This window comes from Ahaetulla prasina, chromosome 1 (assembly GCF_028640845.1).
Source record: "Ahaetulla prasina isolate Xishuangbanna chromosome 1, ASM2864084v1, whole genome shotgun sequence".
NCBI lineage: Eukaryota > Metazoa > Chordata > Lepidosauria > Squamata > Colubridae > Ahaetulla > Ahaetulla prasina.
Window position 1 is genome coordinate 247,095,904 of NC_080539.1, and position 22,502 is coordinate 247,118,405.

At 39.6% G+C, this 22,502-nt stretch overlaps 1 protein-coding gene across 10 annotated transcripts in view; it reads left to right on the top strand.

The window, feature by feature from the left end:
- SEMA5B (semaphorin 5B) overlaps nt 1–22,502 on the top strand; it is a 578,355-nt gene that overhangs the window by 546,270 nt on the left and 9,583 nt on the right. For all 10 annotated transcript variants that reach the window (XM_058195316.1, XM_058195280.1, XM_058195269.1 and 7 more), the window contains 5 exons: nt 3,529–3,747; nt 6,680–6,850; nt 7,603–7,752; nt 9,803–9,847; nt 14,159–14,364. In XM_058195316.1, coding sequence (XP_058051299.1) covers nt 3,529–3,747; nt 6,680–6,850; nt 7,603–7,752; nt 9,803–9,847; nt 14,159–14,364 — 791 coding nt within the window. The remainder of the gene's footprint in view (nt 1–3,528; nt 3,748–6,679; nt 6,851–7,602; nt 7,753–9,802; nt 9,848–14,158; nt 14,365–22,502) is intronic.

Below are 22,502 nucleotides of genomic sequence, written 5' to 3' on the forward strand. Positions count from 1 at the left end.
TTAAATTTATTTGTCACCTCTACTGCATATTCATCAGGGATATGATTTAGTTCATACCCTAGTGGCTGTGGATGCCGGCATCCCGGTACAGCCAGCTGAGTCCGCGGCTGACTGTCGGGAGCGAGTCATTGGCCCCGATGGAGAGGGTGCGCAATTTGGGCGTTCTCCTGGATGAACGGCTGTCTTTTGAAGACCATTTGACGGCCGTCTCCAGGAGAGCTTTCCACCAGGTTCGCCTGGTGCGCCAATTGCGCCCCTTTCTAGACCGGGATGCCTTGTGCACAGTCACTCACGCCCTTGTGACGTCTCGTCTGGACTACTGCAATGCTCTCTACATGGGGCTCCCCTTGAGGGGCATCCGGAGGCTACAGTTAGTCCAGAATGCAGCGGCGCGGGTGATTGAGGGAGCCCCTCGTGGCTCCCGAGTGACACCTATCCTGCGCCGGCTGCACTGGCTACCTGTGGCCTTCCGGGTGCGCTTCAAGGTGTTGGTGAATGTCTTTAAAGCGCTCCATGGCATAGGGCCGGGATACTTACGGGACCGCCTGCTGCTACCGAATACCTCTCACCGACCCGTGCGCTCTCACAGAGAGGGGCTCCTCAGGGTGCCATCGGCGCGACAGTGTCGTCTGGCGACACCCAGGGGAAGGGCCTTCTCTGTGGGGGCTCCCGCCCTCTGGAACGAACTCCCCCCAGGACTTCGTCAACTTCCGGACCTCCGAACCTTTCGCCGCGAGCTTAAAACCTATTTATTCATCTGCGCTGGACTGGGTTAGTGTTTTAATGGGTTTTAATGGGTTTTTAGTTCCAAATTTTAATTCTGGCCAATTTTAATAAGTTTTTTAATTGTATTTTTAATTTGTATTTATAGTATTGTATTTTTATTTGGCTGTGAACCGCCCTGAGTCCTTCGGGAGAAGGGCGGTATACAAATGTAAATAATAAATAAATAATAAATAAATACCTGAGCGGTCTGGGGCTTTTCCCTACTTTCTTCAATTTAAGCCTAAATTTTGCAAGGAGAAGCTCATGATCTGAGCCACAGTCAGCTCCTGGTATTGTTTTTACTGACTGCATAGAGCTTCTCCATCTTTGGCTGCAGAGCACATAGTCAATCTGATTTCTGTGTTGACCGTCTGGTGATGTCCATGTGTAGAGTTGTCTCTTGGGTTGTTGGAAAAGAGTGTTTGCTATGACCATTGTATTATCTTGACAGAATTCTATCAGCCTGTGCCCTGATTCATTTTGTACTCAAGGCGCCCACTTATAAAGGTGCCCACCTCAAAATTCTCCAGAAATACTTTTACTAGGTAGAAGCACTCTGAGTACATAAGTTGATTAGCTGATTAAAGATCCCACCTGCTAATTGTATTTACTTATTTTGTGAGTGTTTTATTGTTTTAATTTTTTTTAAATTGTTTTGTTTTATAATTTTAGAATAGTAATTCACCCAGAGTCACTTGTAGAGTTGGGCAGCTATAGAAACTGAATGAATGAATGAATGAATGAATGAATGAATGAATGAATGAATGAATGAATGAATGATGCTACATCAGGTATCCCAGAAGAAACTGTGGCAAGGAAAAGTATTGTAATCAGAATCATCTATAGTAGTGACCTACCCACTCAATCTTTTGGCCCCAGAGATCGGTTCCCGGAGAGCAGGTTTTCTACAGATTGGGGGAGGGCATGGTTTCGTGCACTGCCTGGATCCCACACGTGTGCGGATGGGTTTTTGCTCACTTGCACGGATTGGTTCCTGGTGGATCATGGGCCAGTGCCAGTCCACAGCCCCCATGGGTGTGACTAGATGAAATATTTTTGTTTGTCTACTTACCAAACTTCTGTTCTTTTTGCTCATTATTTAATGAGCAGAGCCTATATTTGCAATAATGTGCAAGTTTGCAGGCTTGACATGTTTTTAAAAGGGCAAGCCTTCATTTTATGAGAACAGCCATGAGTAACATTTATGAATTTATATCTGATAGGGATTTCTTTGCCACCTAGATGACAAAGCATTTATTAACTGTCCTAATATACTTTGCAGAAGCATTCTGTCTCTGGTTCCCATAGGCTAGTAAACTGCATCCTTGGGGTCTCCTATTTATTTATTAAATCATTTGCAAATAGATAGACTTTGTTGTCAACCGCTGACCAAGAAAGACATTTCAAGATCATGATGAAAAACTCAATTAAGAAATCAGCTTGGTTGTGGAAAAAGCAATTTCTATGCTAGGAATCAGAAGGGAGATACGTAAAATCTTAGATATCAGTATCTTACATACTCAGTAGGATATATTTTGCACAGTTTTGGTTCCTGTATCTCGAAATGATACTATATTGCTGAAAGAACCAGAAAGGGCTGCAAAGTAGCCAGATAGCTGAGAAAATTCCATTATAAGGAACGATCACAATTTACAGCTTTTAGTTTGTGGGGGTGGGGGGAAGGAATAATGAGAAAATTATTAAATATTACTTACATAATGCTAAAACTTGTTTGAAAGATAAGGGGAATTTCTTAAACATTGTATAATTAAGGTAGGTGTAATTATGCTGCCACAAGATTGTAGCACTGGTTTGCTTTCTGTTTGTTTCCCTCATTTCTGCTGGCTGCGTATTTTGGGAAGAGGATGGTAGATGAGATAGTCATTTATCTTTTCCACCAAAACTCTTAAATATCGTCCTAGTTTCCCCCTAGAGGTAATCATGCCATCTTCTTTATGATATCTTCATTAATGTGAAGAATGGAATTCCTTTATTAGCTTTTTGTGCTATCAAAGCATAAAAATGTAGATGAGATCCTTTCCCTAGTGCTTACTCAGCACCAGACATTGGCAGAAAACCAAAAGTAAAACGGTCCTTGCCTTGGGAGTGCAATACTAAGGAAGGTGAACGTATCTTAGTTAAGAGGAGCAAGCTGAATTTGATCTATGACATACTTCAGGAAGAGGAAATGGAAACTTTGCTTCAAAATTAAGGTAGCTGATCTATCAATATCTAATGAGATATATCATGAATTATTTAACAACTTATTTTAATTTATTATAATGGTTATCAGGTCGTAACTTCTGATTGCCTTTGTAGGCCAGTTTCTAAAAAATGTAGGCACAAGCCTTTCATAACTGACTTCATTCTGCCCATTTGTGTAAAATCAGATTACAACCTGGCAGAAATTTGTGCTGCCTGGGTCAGAGACCTCCTTGCTCTGTTTTCAAGAGAGGTGGAAAGAGTATACCCTGTTTTCAGTAGAGCCGGGTTTTATGGTGCCTTAAGCATTGTAGTAAATTGCAAAGCTTTGAACTTGGAGCAGAGTAAAAAACAGAACAAAAAGAAAGAGGGCCAAGAGATGATTAAGATGCTTTGCCTGCTTGAAATGGAGATGAGATGTAATTCATTGTGTAATGGAGAAAATTGTAATTTGTCCTATTACTAGAAGGATGTCACATGCCTGTTCTATCAGGTTTGTTTGGATTTTCTGTGCCCTACTGGTGTATTTAATTGCCACCTTTTATTTCTCTCCCCAACTAGCTCTAGTTGATGACCTTCTGAAAAGTGGCAAGACCTCTATCCGGATTATCAATGGTGGCTGGTCCTTTTGGGGGGGATGGTCGTCTTGCACCCGAGATTGTGAACTGGGCTTCAGAACCAGGAAGCGAATGTGCACCAATCCAGAACCCAAGAATGGTGGTGTTCCTTGCATAGGATCTGCAATGGAATATCAGGATTGTAACCCACACCCTTGCCCAGGTAAGCCCTTTTTTTGGTTTAGCATGTAACCAAGATCATGGGTATTCCAAGCATTGGATCGCCTCTCTACAAAATGATTTGTATTGCTTCACTATACCATCCTAATTTCCCAGGCTGGTCTAAAATACTCAGACCACTATGACAGCATACTGCCTGCATTTAAAAACAACATCAAAGTTGCTATTAGTCCAGAATAGTCCAGATTGATCCTCTCTTTACTGGTATTGGCATTTTCACACAGAACAAAGTGCTTTGTCAATTGCAGTGGTTCATACATTAAAATGTTGATTTTAATCCTTAAAACTCTAAATTGCTTATGGTCAGATTTTCTCAAAGACTGCTTTCCCGTGGATTTACCTACTTGAACTGTTAAGGACTTCTTTTGAAGTTTTCTCTGAATGCATTGACTAAGTGAAATGAGGAAAATAATGTCTTAGGCAGGGAAAATATGTAAGTATGTATTTTTGGAAGTAGTGTCCTTGTTAATTGAAAAATCTTCCAGAAAGCCTTACTTTATGGCATTTTGGGTACTTTCAGTTAACAATGCTTGTATTCACTCAAATATATTTAAATGCATGTCTTACAGTCTCTTCATCTGAACATCTTCAATGTTTTAATGATTTTTTAGTTTCAGTAATTTATAATGTTTTACGTTGTCTTAATATTATATTTTTCTATCTCTCACCTCGTGAACTTTATTTATTTTATTTATTTTATTTTTCAAATTTATATACCGCCCTATTTCCCTAAGGACTCAGGGCGGTTCACAGGCCGTTAAAGTACATATAAATACAAATTAAAAAACAACAATTAAAAAACTTATTCTATTGCCGAATTTAAAAACAATATAAATAATAAAAAACCCCTTAAAACCAATAACTTTAAAATCTAATCCAGTCCCGCGCAGATGAATAAGTTTTAAGCTCGCGACGAAAGGTTCGGAGGTCCAGAAGTTGACGAAGTCCTGGAGGGAGTTCGTTCCAGAGGTGGGAGCCCCACAGAAGGCCCTTCCCTGGGTGTCGCCAGGCGGCACTGCCTAGCTGGCGGCACCTGAGAGTCCCTCTCTGTGAGGCGCCTGGTCGGTGAGAGGTATTTGGTAGCAGTAGGCGGTCCCGTAAATAGCCCGGCCCTATGCCATGGGCGCTTTAAAGATTGTCACCAACACCTTGAGCGCACCGGAAGGCCACAGGTAGCCAGTGCAGTCTGCGCAGGATAGGTGTAACCACAGGGCCACGAGGGCTCCCTCTATCACCAGCGCAGCCGCATTCTGGACCAACTGAAGCCTCCGGATGCCCCTCAAGGGAGCCCCATGTAGAGCATTGCAGTAATCCAGGCGAGGCGTCACGAGGCGTGGTGACCGTGCATAAGGCATCCCGGTCTAGAAAGGCGCAACTGGCGCACCAGGCGAACCTGGTGGAAAGCTCTCCTGGAGGCGGCCGTCAAATGGTCTTCAAAGACAGCCGTTCATCCAGGAGAACGCCCAGATTGCGCACCCTCTCCGCCGGGGCCAATGACTCGCCCCAACAGTCAGCCGAGGACTCAGCTGACTGTACCGGGATGCCGGCATCCACAGCCACTCAGTCTTGGAGGATTGAGCTTGAGCCTGTTTCTCCCCATCCAGACCCGTCGGCTTCCAAACACCGGGACAGCACTTGATAGCTTCATTGGGGTGGCCGGTGTGGAAAAGTACAGCTGGGTGTCATCAGCGTACAGCTGGTACCTCACACGAAGCCACTGATGATCTCACCCAGCGGCTTCATATAGATGTTGAACAGAAGGCGAGAGAATCGACCCCTGCGGCACCCACAAGTGAGGCGCCTCGGGGCCGACCTCTGCCCCTGTCAACACCGTCTGCGACGGTCGGAGAGATAGGAGGAGAACCACCGATAGCGGTGCCTCCACTCCCAATCCTCCAACCGGCGCAGCAGGATACCATGGTCGATGGTATCGAAAGCCGCTGAGAGGTCTAATAGGACCAGGGCAGAGGAACAACATCAAAGTTGCTATTAGTCCAGAATAGTCCAGATTGATCCTCTCTTTACTGGTATTGGCATTTTCACACAGAACAAAGTGCTTTGTCAATTGCAGTGGTTCATACATTAAAATGTTGATTTTAATCCTTAAAACTCTAAATTGCTTATGGTCAGATTTTCTCAAAGACTGCTTTCCCATGGATTTACCTACTTGAACTGTTAAGGACTTCTTTTGAAGTTTTCTCTGAATGCATTGACTAAGTGAAATGAGGAAAATAATGTCTTAGGCAGGGAAAATATGTAAGTATGTATTTTTGGAGGTAGTGTCCTTGTTAATTGAAAAATCTTCCAGAAAGCCTTACTTTATGGCATTTTGGGTACTTTCAGTTAACGATGCTTGTATTCACTCAAATATATTTAAATGCATGTCTTACAGTCTCTTCATCTGAACATCTTCAATGTTTTAGTGATTTTTTAGTTTCAGTAATTTATAATGTTTTACGTTGTCTTAATATTATATTTTTCTATCTCTCACCTCATGAACTTGAATTAATTGGCAGCTGTATAAAAATATAAAAAGTAAGACTAAAATCGTAACAATAGTACCACCTATCTGAAAAATCATTTCACTATAATGTTTGGTCTCTCATTAATAGCAATGGCATTTAGATGTATGTACTGCTTCCCAGTGCTTTACAGCCCTCTCTAAGTGCTTTACAGAGTCAGCATATTGCCCCCAACAATCTGGGTCCTCATTTTACCGACCTCAGAAGGCTGAAAGGCTGAATCAATCTTCAGCCAGTCAGGATCGAACTCCTGGAGTGAGCAGTGAGTTAGCCTGCAGTACTGCATTCTAACCATTCTAACCACTGCGCCACCACGGCTCTCATTGCTATTATTTGGGTTGAAGTAGACTAAACTCAGAGGTGCCTATTTGTTGTGTTCTATTTCATCTGCAGTAAAGGGCTCATGGTCCTGCTGGACTCCTTGGTCTCAGTGCTCAGCAACATGTGGAGGTGGACACTACCAGCGCACCCGGACCTGCACCAACCCAGCACCAACTAATGGGGAGGATATCTGCATTGGGCTACACACAGAGGAAGCCCTCTGTAATACACACCCATGTGAAGGTAGCAAGCACTTAATTTGTTCTCAGGACCTGATAATATAGTGCTTTCCAAGATTACTATGCAACAGTAATAACTACTGTTTAACTCCTGTTAAATGCTTAGTATTATATTTTCTATTGACATCCTCCAATTAGGTTGGAATTACAGAATTTCAATCAGCTGGAAGGCTGTCTTCTCATCTGCTGATTGTCACCAGTTCTGCTGTATGAAATCTGATACCTTAAAAGCCCATTGATGGAACATAGCTGACAGGATTCTGTCATGCCATCTTCATAGTTTTTTTTAAATTAAAATTAATACATTTAAAGAATATTCAGTATTCCACAAAGAGGGCAATTCTATTGATAGCCTTGGAAGTGATGTTGAAAGAGTTAGTCGTAAAAGCATGACTGTACATTATTATCCATTCCCAAATGGTTACTAAAAACAACTGTAGCAGGAACATTTTATTCCAAGTTAGAAGCTAAAGGAGGAGGTTTTGATGAAACTGAGAGAAGCACAGTAAGAGGTTTTAGCTTACTTTGCTAAGTGAGGATGTTCTGTAAAATATGTGCTAGGCATACATCTGAAAAGTTACATTGATAGTCTTATACTATCAATATATTTTTGAACTACAGTTCCAGAGCTGAACGTTCAGCTGAAGAATTTTATTCAAATCTTTAGTTCAGTGTTTATCTCTTACACTTTTTTCCTAGCGTGACACTGAATCATCCTGTCTAATTTATCTTATTTCTGACATACATAATTTTAAGGAGGCTGGTCTGAATGGTCTGAATGGAGTTTATGCAATGAAGACAGCATCCAGTATCGTAGCCGTTTCTGTGAAATCCACAGCCCAGGATCTGTTCAATGTGCAGGGAACAGCACACAGTATCAAGAATGTCTGTATAATGAAATCCCTGGTAGGTAAAGTTTCGTATATTTCAGTACACTAGAGAGGCAAGTATCTGACTAGTTGATTAAATGTTAGGGTGAGCTTCCCATATGGAAAAAAAAGTGGTTGCTGCTAATATCAATAGAATGGTGTGTGCAGGTGGGTTTATTGAATGATTGGTTTCTTTTTCATGTTTCATAAGTTTACATTCATAAGAAGTTGGCATTTGGCAAAGTAAATGCCAAATAATATTTGTATAAATATTATACAAATTAATGCATGATTACAGAAGATAGTAGAAAAGAATAATTTAGGAATAATCTATACTTTACAGGAATATAATCATTTTGCAAGTGGTTATGATGAGTTTTAGCCATAGTTGATTAAACCATTTTCAAGAAGTTACCTGTCTCATGTAGAATTACAACTAATATCTATTTTATTTAGCGTATCACATCAGTTACATGCTTAATGAGCAAATGTCAAACTATTTTCTCTATTTACAAATTCAAAAGTAGACTATATATTTATGTTTATGTGGAAGGATCCTATGATTCATAAATACAAGATATTCTGCAGTACAAAAAAAATTAAGTTTGCATTAAAGTAAGATGAACTTGAATGAATCAGATCAGTGACTAGCAGACATATGCTAGTCACTGGTAACATGAAAGTAAATCGTTAAAAAATTCCAAGAATACTATTATTCTTCAATTAAAAGATGTGAAATAAGTAATATCATATAACACATAACAAAGGGTGGGTTAAGGTGTTTTAACAGTTTTATTTATGTGACAAATCTTTTAAAGTTTTAAATGTTGTAAGTCAGGGGTCACCAACCTTTCAGACCTTAGGGACCACTAAATTCATAATTTAAAATCTCGCGGACCACTAATATGGTCTGCTTAATGACCGGCTGGGTGGGTGTGGCTAGGTGGTCATGTGACTGGGTGGGCATGGCCAACTTGATGTCACTCATGTCGAGGGCCACCTCGCCAGCCTCTACTCGCCACTCCCATCCCAACCACTCCTCGCCTGCCTGCCCAGGCTCCTTAGGGCTCCAACAGGAAGCAGTTTTTGGGAGCTAAGCAGCCACCATGAGAAAGAGTTGGCAAAACAGCTCACTTCAAATTGGATCTGGCTGAGAAGGAGGCTCAGCAGAAGCACCTCACTGAGGACTATGAGCATAGGCTTTCCAAACAGAGGGAAGACCTGAGGGAATGCAAGGCCAGGTACCGCCGCCTGGAGGCTCAGTAGGCTGAGATAGTCAGCCAGTTCCAGGCCATGATGCAGTCCCATTGGAATGAGGCCCACGAGTGGCACTTCCCTCCAGCCTTCACCCAAAGCCCCGCACCAGGAGGCTGAAGAGACCCCAAGTCGGAATTTCTGCCCCCCTCCGACCCACACAAAAAGACCTCAAAGGGGGAGACTCTCTGCAGCAACACAAACGTTCATTGAACATATCCAGCCTAGGGGCCGTAGTTTGAGGACCCAAGATTTAGTGCAATATAAAAAAATGCAAATAATTTTTCTATGGACCACCAAAATTTTCTCATGGACCACCAGTGGTCCACAGACCACCAGTTGATGACCACTGTTGTAGGTCACCTATGCATGACTTGGGTAGCTATATAAATTTATTTAATAAATACTGAGCTAGCTTGGAGTCAGGAGGCAAAAACATAGTATGTGTGCTATATACTATGTTTTTGCCTCCCGACTCCAAGCTAGCTCAGTATTTATTAAATGCAACTTGAATTGTTCTACTCATTTATTCGCGTTTTTATATATATGTGTCTATGACTTGTGCATGGGTCTTTCCACAACAGAATTTATATTAAACTAGTTCTCAATCTGATCCACATTTCTGTGATAACAGGAAGCATGTTCTTTTCAAGAAGGGTGTTTGTTTCCTGTATGATATTTCATTCTGTATTTTTCACCAGATCTCTGAAAGAGCTTCTTGTTTGCAGTTGAAATTAACATGCCATGTAGAGAGCAAAATCATTTTAATTGCCTGTACAGTGTCGCAGATGACAAAAGTGATGTTTCCCCCTCCTTTTTTTCATTTTGTTTAGTAATCCTGCCAGCATCAAGCATTGATGAGAGCACGAACTGTGGAGGTAGAGTACAGCTAACTATAGATCTTGCATTTATCTTAACATGCCTACTCTTTTCTGGGATGCATCAGCCAAACCATTAATCTGTGTGATTCACATCCTGTTGATGTCCCTAATTCCACTGGAGACTCCTTGTCAGAGTTGGGGAAGGAAAGTTTTTTTGATATGGATGTGAGATTCTCAGAATAATTAATTACTAAGGAAATCAGAAACCTTTCTGGTGTAGCTCCTTTTTCATTGAACTAGAAAAAGATTCCGTGTTTTCCTTAGTCCCCACTTAATTGTAGAGTTGTCACTGGGTGTCTCTACAAGCAAATTATTGCTGTTCTCCAGTTCAGGTAAAACAATTGGTAACTAGGTAAAAATAAACTAAAAATTATTCCTCTAATTGGCAAATCTGAGGTCAGTTATGTAATATTTGTTATTTTTATAAAACAGGGCATGTTTTATTTAGAAATTCACATTCACTTACCATAGTTATAAATTGTTAGTGTACACTAAAAGTGATTAAGTCAAAATACATTCAACCGTTGAGATTCCCTCCCATGCCTCTCTCTTTTCCACCTACACCATTCTCTTTCTAGTTAACTTCATTAACTATCCTAGGTTCTATAATTTCTTTCCCTTTTCCCCATTTTCTATTAACTAGGGACCATTTTAGAATTCTGAAAATTGTCGTTCTCCACTTACTTCTTTATCAAATTTATTTACCATCCGTTTTGCAGTTCAAGGCTCTATTCCTTCTAAGAAATGCCCACATTTTCTGAAGAAATAAATTGACTGAAGAAAATTTCCTTGGACATTTTTGCCATCTTCGATTGCAGAAAATCTCAGTACAGGTCCAGTGTTTTATGGAGTGTTAAAAGTACTTAGCAAATGGGAAAAAATAGTCTGCTAGGAAATCAGGCACCATGCTTACCCATGCAATGGGTCATATGCTTCTTTTCAAAAGCCTCAGAATGGGAGAAACTTTGGGTCAACCCTTGTAAGCAGGCAAAGCAGAGGAGGAGTAATTGGACTCAACAGCCATGATGCTTGAAGGACAAGAATCTTTTCTGGCCTGCAAGATTGAAGCTTTTTATTTTGATTTTCCTTCCACAGAACTTTTAAATGGGCCTCGTGTTTTAAATATTCTTTTTACATTAGCTTTGATCTACTTAGGTTGCTTAGCACAGTATTAAATCTGTTACTGACAACAGTAAAAATACTAGCTTCTAGGATGTGAGAAGCTGGGGGCTTTGGGATAGTTGATATAATCAGAATGCAGTAATTTTTGCAACTGCCTATAGCAGTGAGCCCATCTTTATCAAGGTGAGATACTTCGTTAAAAATCTACCTATAAATCCCAGGGGTACCAAAGCAAGGCAGCCCTTGTAAGATCTAGATTTCCTTAAAAAGTTGCCAGTCACTAAGTTTTATCTTCAAAGTTCAGGGAAAGGCATTTTCCTTGTGCAGAATCATTACTCTGTTCTCTGTAGTTATTTGTAAGTTATGACCGAAGACTTTGAAAAGGGCAAAAGAAAAATTGGCTTTTTACGTCTCCCAGCATAATCAGCTGCAAATACTGATGGCTTTTTTCCCTCTGCTTTTATTTTAGGTGAAAGTTGCTTTTTAATGCATGTAGTATCTGACTGATAGCAGAAAAAAAAAATCTGCTTATCTACAAACAGCAAACTTTATTTGGTCCTTTTAAAGTTCTGTCCATTATTAGATTCATGAGATATATTTGCTCAATCCTTTCAGATCAGTTTAATAAGCAGTTTCTTTCTCCAGAAGAATCTTTAAATTGTAGATCTGAGATTGGGGCTGAAAATTTTCATTTATCTCACCCAACTATAATATCTATGAGAAGTGCAGGGGCATAGAACTATTGCATTTTTATAGTTACAATGCCCTTGAAAATATTTATAATATTGTGTGCTCCTTTGCTGATGCTCTAATGTAGGGTAGAATCTGAGTATGAAAGGGGAAAAAAAAGACCTTCACATGCCACAAAAATTTCCACATGAAAAAGTATTGCTCTTTTTGGAGTTTCTACTGCACATTTCAAAATTGATTTGGCTTGCTCCCCTCATCAACAAAGAACTTTTTCTGTGAGACAATTGTGAGGGTTTGTTGAAGGGATGTTTGTTGCTCAGAACATTTGTTATTCTGTAATTCCATGTGTTCTTCAACTGATCGCACAAGGACAACCTTAACATTTAATAAAAGTGCATTTTTCTTTTCACTTTCAACAAAATGACTCTGAAGTCTGAAGGTTACATAATATATTAGGACTGTAATTGGCAGGAACAGTTTTAGGGGCATCAAAAAACACCTTAATCCCAGCTCTTGCCCACCACAGTCACACTTCTTAGCAAGTCTCTTAGACACAGTCTAGACACGTATATTCAAACTATCGTATGTGAGGGAGCAAAGCAATTGAAAATAACCAAATGAGCCAAAGTCAAGAGACAAGCCTTAAAGTAAAGGAAGTATATATTCATGTGCGTCTTTGAATCAACATTGACGCCTAACGTGTCTGGATAAGTTCCTCTAGTTTCCTTGGCAAGATTTAGGAAGTTGTTTGCCATGACCTCCTTTCCTAGGATGGAGAAAGAAACTAGCCCAAAGTCACCCAGCTGGCTTCATGTCTAAAATAGAATTTGAAGTTCCAGTCTCTCAATTTCTGCCTTAACCTGTCACCAAATTGGCTCTCTAAGTAGAGGAAGGCAGCATCAATGACCGATCTAGGATCAATTATCCATAAATCCACAAAAACACATATAATGCACAGGCAAGGAACACGGCAGGGTTCAGATTTTTAGACTTCGACATTATGATGAAAATGGCATCTTTCACTCCTTAGATTATTCCTAACTCTGCTGAGATCAGTAGGAATTCTGATGGATATTGTTCCAGAGTCATTTGTTGAGATACAAGTGACATTCATACAACTGGAATAAATAAATAAATAAATCACCGGGGGCCAGTAGGGCAGCTTCCCAACTAAAATATCAGGAGTCAGCCCCTTTTTATCATCTAGTTTATTTTATTTCCTCCCTGGCATTTTAAGAACCCTGAAAGCTATTTTCCTTTACGATTAGTTAAATGTGCTTTCTATGACAGGCACGTTCTTTAGATGTGTATTGTTTGCAAGCTTCATTTTTTTCAATCTTGTCGGCTTTAATGTTGAATTTCACTTTCAATCAAAGGAGAAAGAAAGACTTAAAAAAAAACAACAAGGTATGATCCCATTAACACACAACTGCGATGGGCAAACTAATAGGAAGGGAATAAGGTATATGCAATGTCCTAGGTGTTTTCGGAATTGCATTTTGCTTGTACCAAGGGAGCAGAAAATTATTCTCAGGCGTTCATGCGTTCAGTAGCCATCCAAATATCCTTTTTTTTATGGTTGTAATGTATGAGTATTTTTTATCATCAAGGGGACACCTCTTATCCAAAATTTTGCAGATAGAACTGACGTATTCTCTAGAGCTACTGAGAAAATACAAGCTTTGCTTAATGTGTTTTTGCCATACAGTTCACTTCTCTATATCAAACTGATTTCAGGGGAAGGGTAGAAGGAATATATTGAGCTATATATACATATTCAGGCATATATACGTAAAATTTAGAGTCTATCTGACACCATGTCATTCTGTGTGTCTTATAGTGTTTAAAAGCAGGAAGCAATAAAAGATTGGCAACCAATCTATCTCAAGGCCTGGGAAAATAGCCAAGTTTTCAGTGACTTTTTGAACATTGAGAGGGTGAGACCCAGTGGTGGAATTCAGCCAGTTCGCACCACTTCAGCAGAACCAGTTGTTAACTTTCTGAGCAGTTTGGTAAACTGGTTGTTGGAAGAAATCATTAGGGCAGAGAACCGGTTGTTAAATTATTTGAATCCTACCACTGGTGAGACCCATATGGATCTCAGAAGGGATGACGTTCTAAAGAAGGCCAGCTTCCTAGGTCCCAATAAATGGCATTATTTAATCAAGGAAACCTGGAGCAGATCTATTCTGTCCATGATCAGAAACTATTGGAGATAGATGGTTCCTCAATTTAAACCCTAAAAGGCTTAAAATTGAATTGCACCCAGAAGCCAGCTGGCATCCAGTCAGCAATTAGTATGGTAGCACAAATAGCCGAGATAGTGATAGACAAGCATATTGTGAAAGAAGTGCCAGTGTGGTAGCAATGTATGAAACCTTGTAATGTTTTGTTTACAAATTGTAGTACAGATGTTGCAACTTACGATTGAGAAAAGCGGTGTTTTGCCATTTTTGTGTCACTGACTTTAGCATCCTCTTAATACATTTCTTCCAGGTTTTAGCCTCATCCACCTCATTGCCACAGGATTATCCTGTTTCTTTGGCTCAAGCCTCTTAACCTTTGTGATCTACGTTTACTGTCAACGGTGCCAGAGACAATCTCAGGAGTCAACTGTTATCCATCCCACCACCCCCAATCATCTTCATTACAAAGGCAACACAACTCCCAAGAATGAAAAGTACACACCTATGGAATTCAAGGTAAGAGACTGCATCCATAGATTGATCTCCTTTAAGCATACTTACTATTCGTTTGCAGCAGAAATAGATAACCTGTAATTTTCCAGACTTAATAAACTACAATTTTCACTATGGATTGTGCTGGTTAGGGCTATTGAGAGTTGAAGTTCTGCGACTGAGGGCCCAGTGTACCTATAATCCTCATAGGTTCCTAACTTTGCATGCCATTTTCTTGTTTTCCTTTGCAGTACACGGAGTTGAATTTTATAATCAGTAAAATCATGTGGCAGAATTATACTGGCTACTGAATCTCCTGATATGTCTTTGTCTAATCTACCACATAATTCTTCTGATTCTGTTACTCATTTTGTGCCTCCTTTTTAGGCATGGCCTGTTTTGGTACAAAAAGATTTATTGTGGCTTTAAAAAGTCTGTTTTCCCACAGAGGATGGCCTCATTTTGGCCCATCACGGTCATAAACATAGACTTGGTAATATAACTCAGACATATTTCTGAAGGGAAGAGCGCTAGTGGATATTAACACCTTTACCAAGTCTATGTTTATGACCGTGATGATAATTGGATAATAAGTGCAGCCTCCTATTAAAGGCTAAACATTCAAAAATTGACTGTGCTTTCTTCTGGTTTCCCTGTTTTTCTTTAGATAATGCTTTTCATGTCAGGTTCCTCTCTTCTTTCAAATTTTAATCAGTGTCAAAAGAGGTCAGAAAACAGTTTATTTTGTTCAGAGGTACACCTATAATACATTTGGTGAGCATGGGAAACAGCGTGTTGAAATAACCAAATGAGTTGTTTGTTTGGTAGACTTATTCATAAGAAAATATTCTCTATTGTGTATGCATTGACTTGGAAACTTCTTTTTTTAGTTATATCTGCAATTTCCCTGATCAAGAAATGATCCTGGGAAGCTAATAAATATTGCAGTATCAATTAACACATAATAAAGTATCTAGCATCTCCAATCAATAAAGTTTGGAGACTTCATTGATTGGAGACTTTATCTTTATTGGGGACAGCTTGGGGACAAGGGAAAAGATCTTCAAAAGCAACTGATTCACTTGCAGAGATTATGGCAAAGTTTACTTATTCTTTGCCTGTAGTTAAACAACAAGCAAAGAAGTAAATAGGGAGCAACTACAAAAAAATAGGATGCACTTAAAACCAATCCCAGTTGAGAGCCTCCTTGGAAAATCATACTTCAAAATAGTGCTGATAATACAGCAATAGCAATAGCACTTAGACTTATATACCGCTTCCTAGTGCTTTACAGCCCTTTCTAAGCCGTTTTACAGAGTCAGCATATTGCCCCAACAATCTGGGTCCTCCCACTTCGGAAGGATGGAAGACTGAGTCAACTTTAAGCCAGTGAGAATTGAACTGCTAGCAGTCAACAAAAGTAGCCTGCAATACTTCATTTTAACTGCACCACCACAGCTCCTTCCACAGATTTTCAAGTTTTCAAATTGCATTAAAACAATTTTAAAATAATGTTTAGAGCTGGAAAATAGAACTTGGCATGCAGTATTCAGTTCTCCAATCTATCAGTCCTGTTTGCTTGTGTTTTGAGCCTGTCAATGTTTATTCAGGCTTCCCTTGCCCTATAGGTGCCAGATTGCCTATGGAAAATCTACCACTGCCAGCAAACAAGTGGAAAAGAAACACTCAGTTCTACTGGTACATAATTTCATGGATGCATGCATGATCAGTTGGTATGCAGGCTAGGTGCATCAATAATAATTTTAGAATCTGGAAGAACTAAATTTATATTGAAGAGATGGGAGGAAAAGTATCCCCCAGCAGAGCCTCATTATATCCAGGCTGAAAGTGGAGTGTCAGCTCTTTCATTCATATTTTAGTTTCTTTCTGTGATTTAAGGAGTTGCATATTTTTCCCTCCATATAGAATGTCTTACTTGATCCTGTACAGAAAAGGTGGTGCAAGAGGAAGATTACTTGTGTCCCTGTATCCCCAGCCCAAAAACAAGATTAAAACCTACCTTAGAAGCTATGAATAGCCAGTTTTGTCTATAGGGATCTTGATCGGCAATAGAAGGAAATATAGCATATTGTTTTACTTCATTTTTTAAGATAGAATTGAAGCCATATAGAATAACACAGTTGGAAGGGACCTTGGAGGTTTTCTAGTCCAACCCCTGGTTAGGCAGGAAACCCTACACCATTTCAGACGAATGGTTATCCAATCTCTTCTTTAAAACTTCCAGTGTTGGAGCATTCACAACTTCTGGAGGCAAGTTGTTCCACTGGTTAATTGTTCTAACTGTCAGGAAATTTCTCCTAAATTGCTTGATTAGTTTCCACCCATTGCTTCTTGCCCTAACCTCTGGTGATGAAGCAGAGATAAATATTACTTGAAGTCATACAATACACCTAAATTGGGTCCTTGTAGCTTAGCAGCCTATTTTGAAAAATAATTTGCTGCTTCTTCACTAAACCTTCCAAATGCAAGTGTAGATTGCAAGACCAGACCCTTTACCATGTCACACTCACTATGTCTCAGTTGGCTAAGCTCTAAATTGAATTAGAACTTTTCTCCATGATAGGTTATCTTCTTAATGCAGGAAACGATTTACAGGTAGTCCTCAACTTATGACCATTATTGGGACTGGAACTTCTGTTGCTAAGCAAGATGGTTGCTAAGTGAATCACACCTGCAAACCTTTTTTCCCATGATTGTTGAGTGAAACACTTTGGTTAAATGAGTCATGCAGTCATTAAGCAAATCCAGCTTCCCCATTGACTTTGCTTGTGGGAAGCCGGCTGGGAAGATTTCAGATAGAGATCAAGTGACCTCGGGATGCTCCAACGATCATAAATTCATATCTGTTGCCAAGGGCCTGAATTTTAATCATGTGACTGCAGAGGATGCTATGGCAGTCACAAGCGCAAGGACCAATTGTAAGTCATTTTTTTCAGTATTGTCATGTCTTCGAACAATTGCTAAACAAATGGTTATCAATTGAGGACTATCTGGATTGTTAGGACTACGTGCTCCTCTTCCAATTATTGCTACTATCTGTGGATTTTCTTTTTGTTGCTCTTTAAAATGGATCTTAACTATACTTTTTTATTGGAAGATCCTTTGGACAGGTTTCATGAGAAAACAATGTTGAAATAGTTGGCATATATAAATAGTATGTTTCATCCAGTTCTTTGCTGCTACCAATAAGCACACCAACTCCTGCATGCAGGAAAATGTCTAAGCTACTTTCTTTGGAGAGGCCACTGTTCTATCTACTGATCGATTGATTACATCCCATCAAGTCATTGTTAATTCATAAGCAACCACATAGATAAATGTTTCTTCATGATGATCGGTTTCTAACTTGATCCTTCAGCTCTTCCAACAGTACATTCATCGCTGTTGGAATGGAGTCCATCCCACTTGCTACCTCTTCTTCTTCCTGTCCTCTTCCCTTTCTTTACACTTTTTCTAACATTGGAGTTTTCTCCAGAGAGCTGGATCTTTGCATAATGTATCCAAAGTACCGTAGGACAATTTGAGTCTGGATCGATCTATCGATCTATCTATCTATCTATCTATCTATCTATCTATCTATCTATCTATCTATCTATCATCTATTTATTTATTTATTTATTTATTTATAAGGAAATAATACTTTTTTTTTAGCAAGGGCTGTATTCTCAAAGTGATAAAGCCAGAACAAAATGGAAACTGTCAAAAACCTCCATTCCCTAAATGTTAATGCTAGTTCATTGCTCATGTTACAAAGCAGCTTGAATACGTTGACAGTCCCTGTTTCTGCAGTAGGTTTCTAGAAGTGCTACATATGCGTCACTGAGAATGAGCAGTGCTGAATGTCATTTGGTCTTTGGAGCAATCCTCTTATGCCTGTGAGCTTTTTGTGAGATACTCTGATTTGTGGGGGAGATAATAGCTCTGTATTTTCAGTTTGCCTTGAGAGGCACAAAGCCCTTTCATATCCTCCTTTTTTCTCCTAGTCCTTCACTATATGTCAAAATTGTCCAAGTCATGCAGGCAGGAATTTGCAAAGGTGGAGAGCTAAGGAAGTTTACCCTGCTTGAACATGAATACCTTGAAATAATAGAAAATACTTGGGTTTTAGATTTTGGCAGTGGTTTGCTCTCCAAGCTTGTTTCAATTTAGTTTTCAAACATTTCGTTATAAGACTGGTAACATTATCAGCAGGATTGTCTTGTCCTATTCTCCTTCGTTTGCTGCCTCTTTATGTCTTGCTGCTTCTTTATGTCTTGACACAAGATTTTCATAAGCTAAGGAGAATAGGACAAGAAAACTCTGCTGATGATGTTACCTCGTCTCATAACGAAACGTTCAGAAACTAAATTGAAATAACCTTGGAGAGCGAACCACTGCCAAAATGAATATGTCGAATTTAAGATTCTTCCTGATCATGGCTATCTCAGTAAGCAAGTCTCAAAGATGGATGTATTTTGTGTTTCCTGAATCATGAATTCAGTATGGTGTATACAGTATTACTATACTGGTTTGGTCTGTAGCAGTTAACTGTTACCAGTTCTAAGCCTAGAAACCAGGAGCCTGTCAGTTCTAGTGCTGCCTTGGGCATGAAAACTGGCTAGGTGACTTTGGGCAGTCACTCCCTCTCAGCCCAACCTGCCTCACAAGGTTGTTGTGGAGAAAACAGGAGGAGGTAGGAGTATTAGGTATATTCAGCATCTTGAATTATTTATAAAGTAATAAAGGTGGAATGAAAATCTAATGCATACATACATAAATACAATAAATATCAATTCACAAATTCCGTTGTTATTTGTGGGTACAGCTGCAGTTAAATGACTACAGATGAAGGACATTCTATGGTCCTTTGCTGTTATTGAACTCCTTCCAAAATGTATTATCCATTGTTTTTAGGTTACAGTAGCAGAACGTTGTTTGCAAGTTAATGCGAAAACATTTTTATTAAGCACAAGTCAGCATGAATTTGGAAAACGTAAACTGTGTCAGACGAAAGAAAATCTCCGCCACCCATCCTGTTTCTCTCATCTCTTTCATCTAATTAAATCCATGTTGATTGATGCAGAAATGCCATATCCTGTTTGTTTCAGGAACAGCTTCATTAACTGAGTTTCCTGAATTTCCACTGTCCTGAAAATATTAGCTTCTTTCTGTTCCATAATCAGAGGAAGTCCCTTAGACAGCACTAAAATGGTATTTAATGCCAGGATGGTGTTGAAGGCTATGCTGAAGTTTTTGAAGATGATCCACTGAAATTTGTCTTCTACCATAGATGCACAGACTGAAAGATCATGAGTTATAGGAATGGGAACAGCGGTGGGTTGCTACCGGTTCACCCTGGCTTGGGCGAACCGGTAGCGGTGGCTGCAGACTCCGCCCACATACCCAGACATCTCTGTGCATACGCAGAAGCGTTGCATGTGCACACCCACACACAAACCGGTAGCAGCCGAAAGTGAAACCCAGTACTGGATGGGAGGGAAAATTCCAATAGGAAATAGGGGTGCAGTTAGGCTGAGTTTAGAAAAGCAAGTCCTTAAAAGAGAAATCTGTAGAAGAGTCGTGTTGGGTTACTAGTAGATAAAGGTCCATTTAGAAAACTGAAGATGATGCTTAGAAACTCACTGGCAATAAACATGTGGATTACTTTTCTCCTATCACAGTTTCCCCTATTTGAAGAACAATAGTTTAGTAACTGTTTATCAGTGATGATATACCTATTTTCCTCTCCACAGAAATTCAGTCCCCGGGTTTATTGGGAGAATGATAATTTAAATACAGTAGGGAAGTTAATATAAATGTAGATCAGAAAAGTGGAGCCAGTAGATGTTGGGCATAACATCTCTACGGGGATATTAAGCATCTGTTCTGAATTGGTGGATGGAGGAAGTGTGAGATGAAAGAAAGACAGAAAATAAATTCTGTTTATTTCCCTGCACAGGTGAAGAATCACCTCATTCTCCAGATATTACTAACTGCAATTTGGGGGGAGGGCGGGATAACGTTGTACTTTATCAAAATCTAGAGGGCCCACCGCTCTCTGGCCTAGTCAACAACCAGGGTGATAAAATGAAGAAGTACTGTTGAAATTAGCAGAACCTTTTATGAGTATGTGATTGTAATCTTAATGTCATAAGCAGTGCTGAAAACCTTCTGAGGAGGTTTTTTTGCAGTAATCCTTTCTATGATATGAATGGCTAATGCATTAGTTCCACCACGTTTGAGATGTCCAGTTTAAGTCCCTCGAGCTCTCCAAAAGCGCAGATGAATTCGAGATGCTGAAAAGTAGGGCATCTGCTGTAATTAATGAAGTGGAACGCTTTCAGTTTATTAGGAGACCTAGTCAATTTGGGCATCATTTAAATGACCCTGTAGAAGAATATGACTGAATATTTTGTAATTACAAGCTTTTGTTTTAAATGTTTGGGAGAAAAAGCTGTTATCCTAATCAGTCACAGCCACAACTACTGCTATAGGTTCTCTCACCATACATTTTTCTGTTGCTGTTGTCGTAACCCTGAATTTTAAAAATAAAAGGCATAAGGAGAGTAATTGAGGAATGACAGAATATGAGTAAAAATGAGAACCCAGAGCTGATATATCAGGGGTGAAATCCAGCAGGCTCTGACAGATTCTGGAGAACCGGTAGCGGAAATTTTGAATAGTTCAGAGAACCAGCAAATACCACCTCTGGCTGGTCCCAGAGTGGGGTAGGAATGAAGATTTTGCAATATCCTTCCCCCAGGAGTGAGGAGGGAATGGAGATTTTGCAGTATCCTTCCCCCAGGAGTGAGGAGGGAATGGAGATTTTGCAATATCCTTCCCCCAGGAGTGAGGAGGGAATGGAGATTTTGCAGTATCCTTCCCCTGCGACACCCACCAAGCCACACCACGCCCACCAAGCCACGCCCACAGAACAGGTAGTAAAAATATTTGGATTTCACCGCTGTGATATATCATGTGCTCCACTAGTGACATAAAGGACTGTAATTATTCAGTCATATACATGCGTACATTTAAATAATAATAATCTGTCCATTTGCTAAAATAAAGCATTTAACCTGTTCACAGCATTATAAAATGCAACCTCCTTCTGTGTTCCCTTTCTCTTGCAATAACATTTGTACTTAACATTCCGAAAACATATTTTTCACTCTGTGTTAAAGGGGTGCAAATAGCACAAGAATTGTGTTAGATTCAGATATTGAACCGGATATACAAAAATAGATCTTTTCAACTTCAGACAAAACAGTTCCACCATTAACGGAGCAGAAGCAAAATTTCTGACACTGCATTTTCAGGTGCATGTGTCCATGAACATGTGGAGCATGGAAGAAAAGAGAAGCAGCAAGCATCTATATTAAGAGCCACAATACATTAAAAAAATGCAAGGATACCAACGATAACTTTATTGCCCATTTTTTCAATTGTCAGTCATTCCTGTTTACCAGTCAGCCAAAAAGTTGATAACGTTGTTTATTCTTTGAATCACAACATTAAATAAGATTTAATTTCAAGGAGATTTTACCTGCCTAAGCATTAAGTTTCCATGAAAATTCATTCAGCAGAGATAGAACTACTGCTGATGGCAGCATATTCCAGGATGATAAGAAGCCTGGGCACTTTACTATTGCAAGATAATCTCACCCCAGATTGCCTTCTCCTCACCACTTTCCCATCCCCCCCCCCAATAATATTCTAGGTTATGTTGTCAAATCTTTTAGGAAGGGTAAGGAAAACCTTTTTCAAGTCATCTCCTCACCATTTGTGTTTATTATATTAGCCACAATTTGCACAGCACTTTGGCAGTATTGTGTTATGTTCCGCATGAATGCATATCGTAATACAAGCTATTTACACCATGCATTCTAATAGAATTCCTTACATCATCCTCAGCTCAACCAGGTTGTTTGGATTGTAATACTGCAAGCTGTTTAAAATTTTAAAAAACCCAAGCACCGCACTTCCAGCCATTGCTTTTTAATGGTCTTCTCCACCTGATGACCTCTTGATTTGTGGGATTACAACTTTCACAATTCCTAACCTGCAAGGCTGCTCTTAAAAGCGCAATTTCCAAAAGGCTCATCTACATAATTTGTGTTATAATCCATTCGTTAATCATGACTATTATAATTTATTTATTT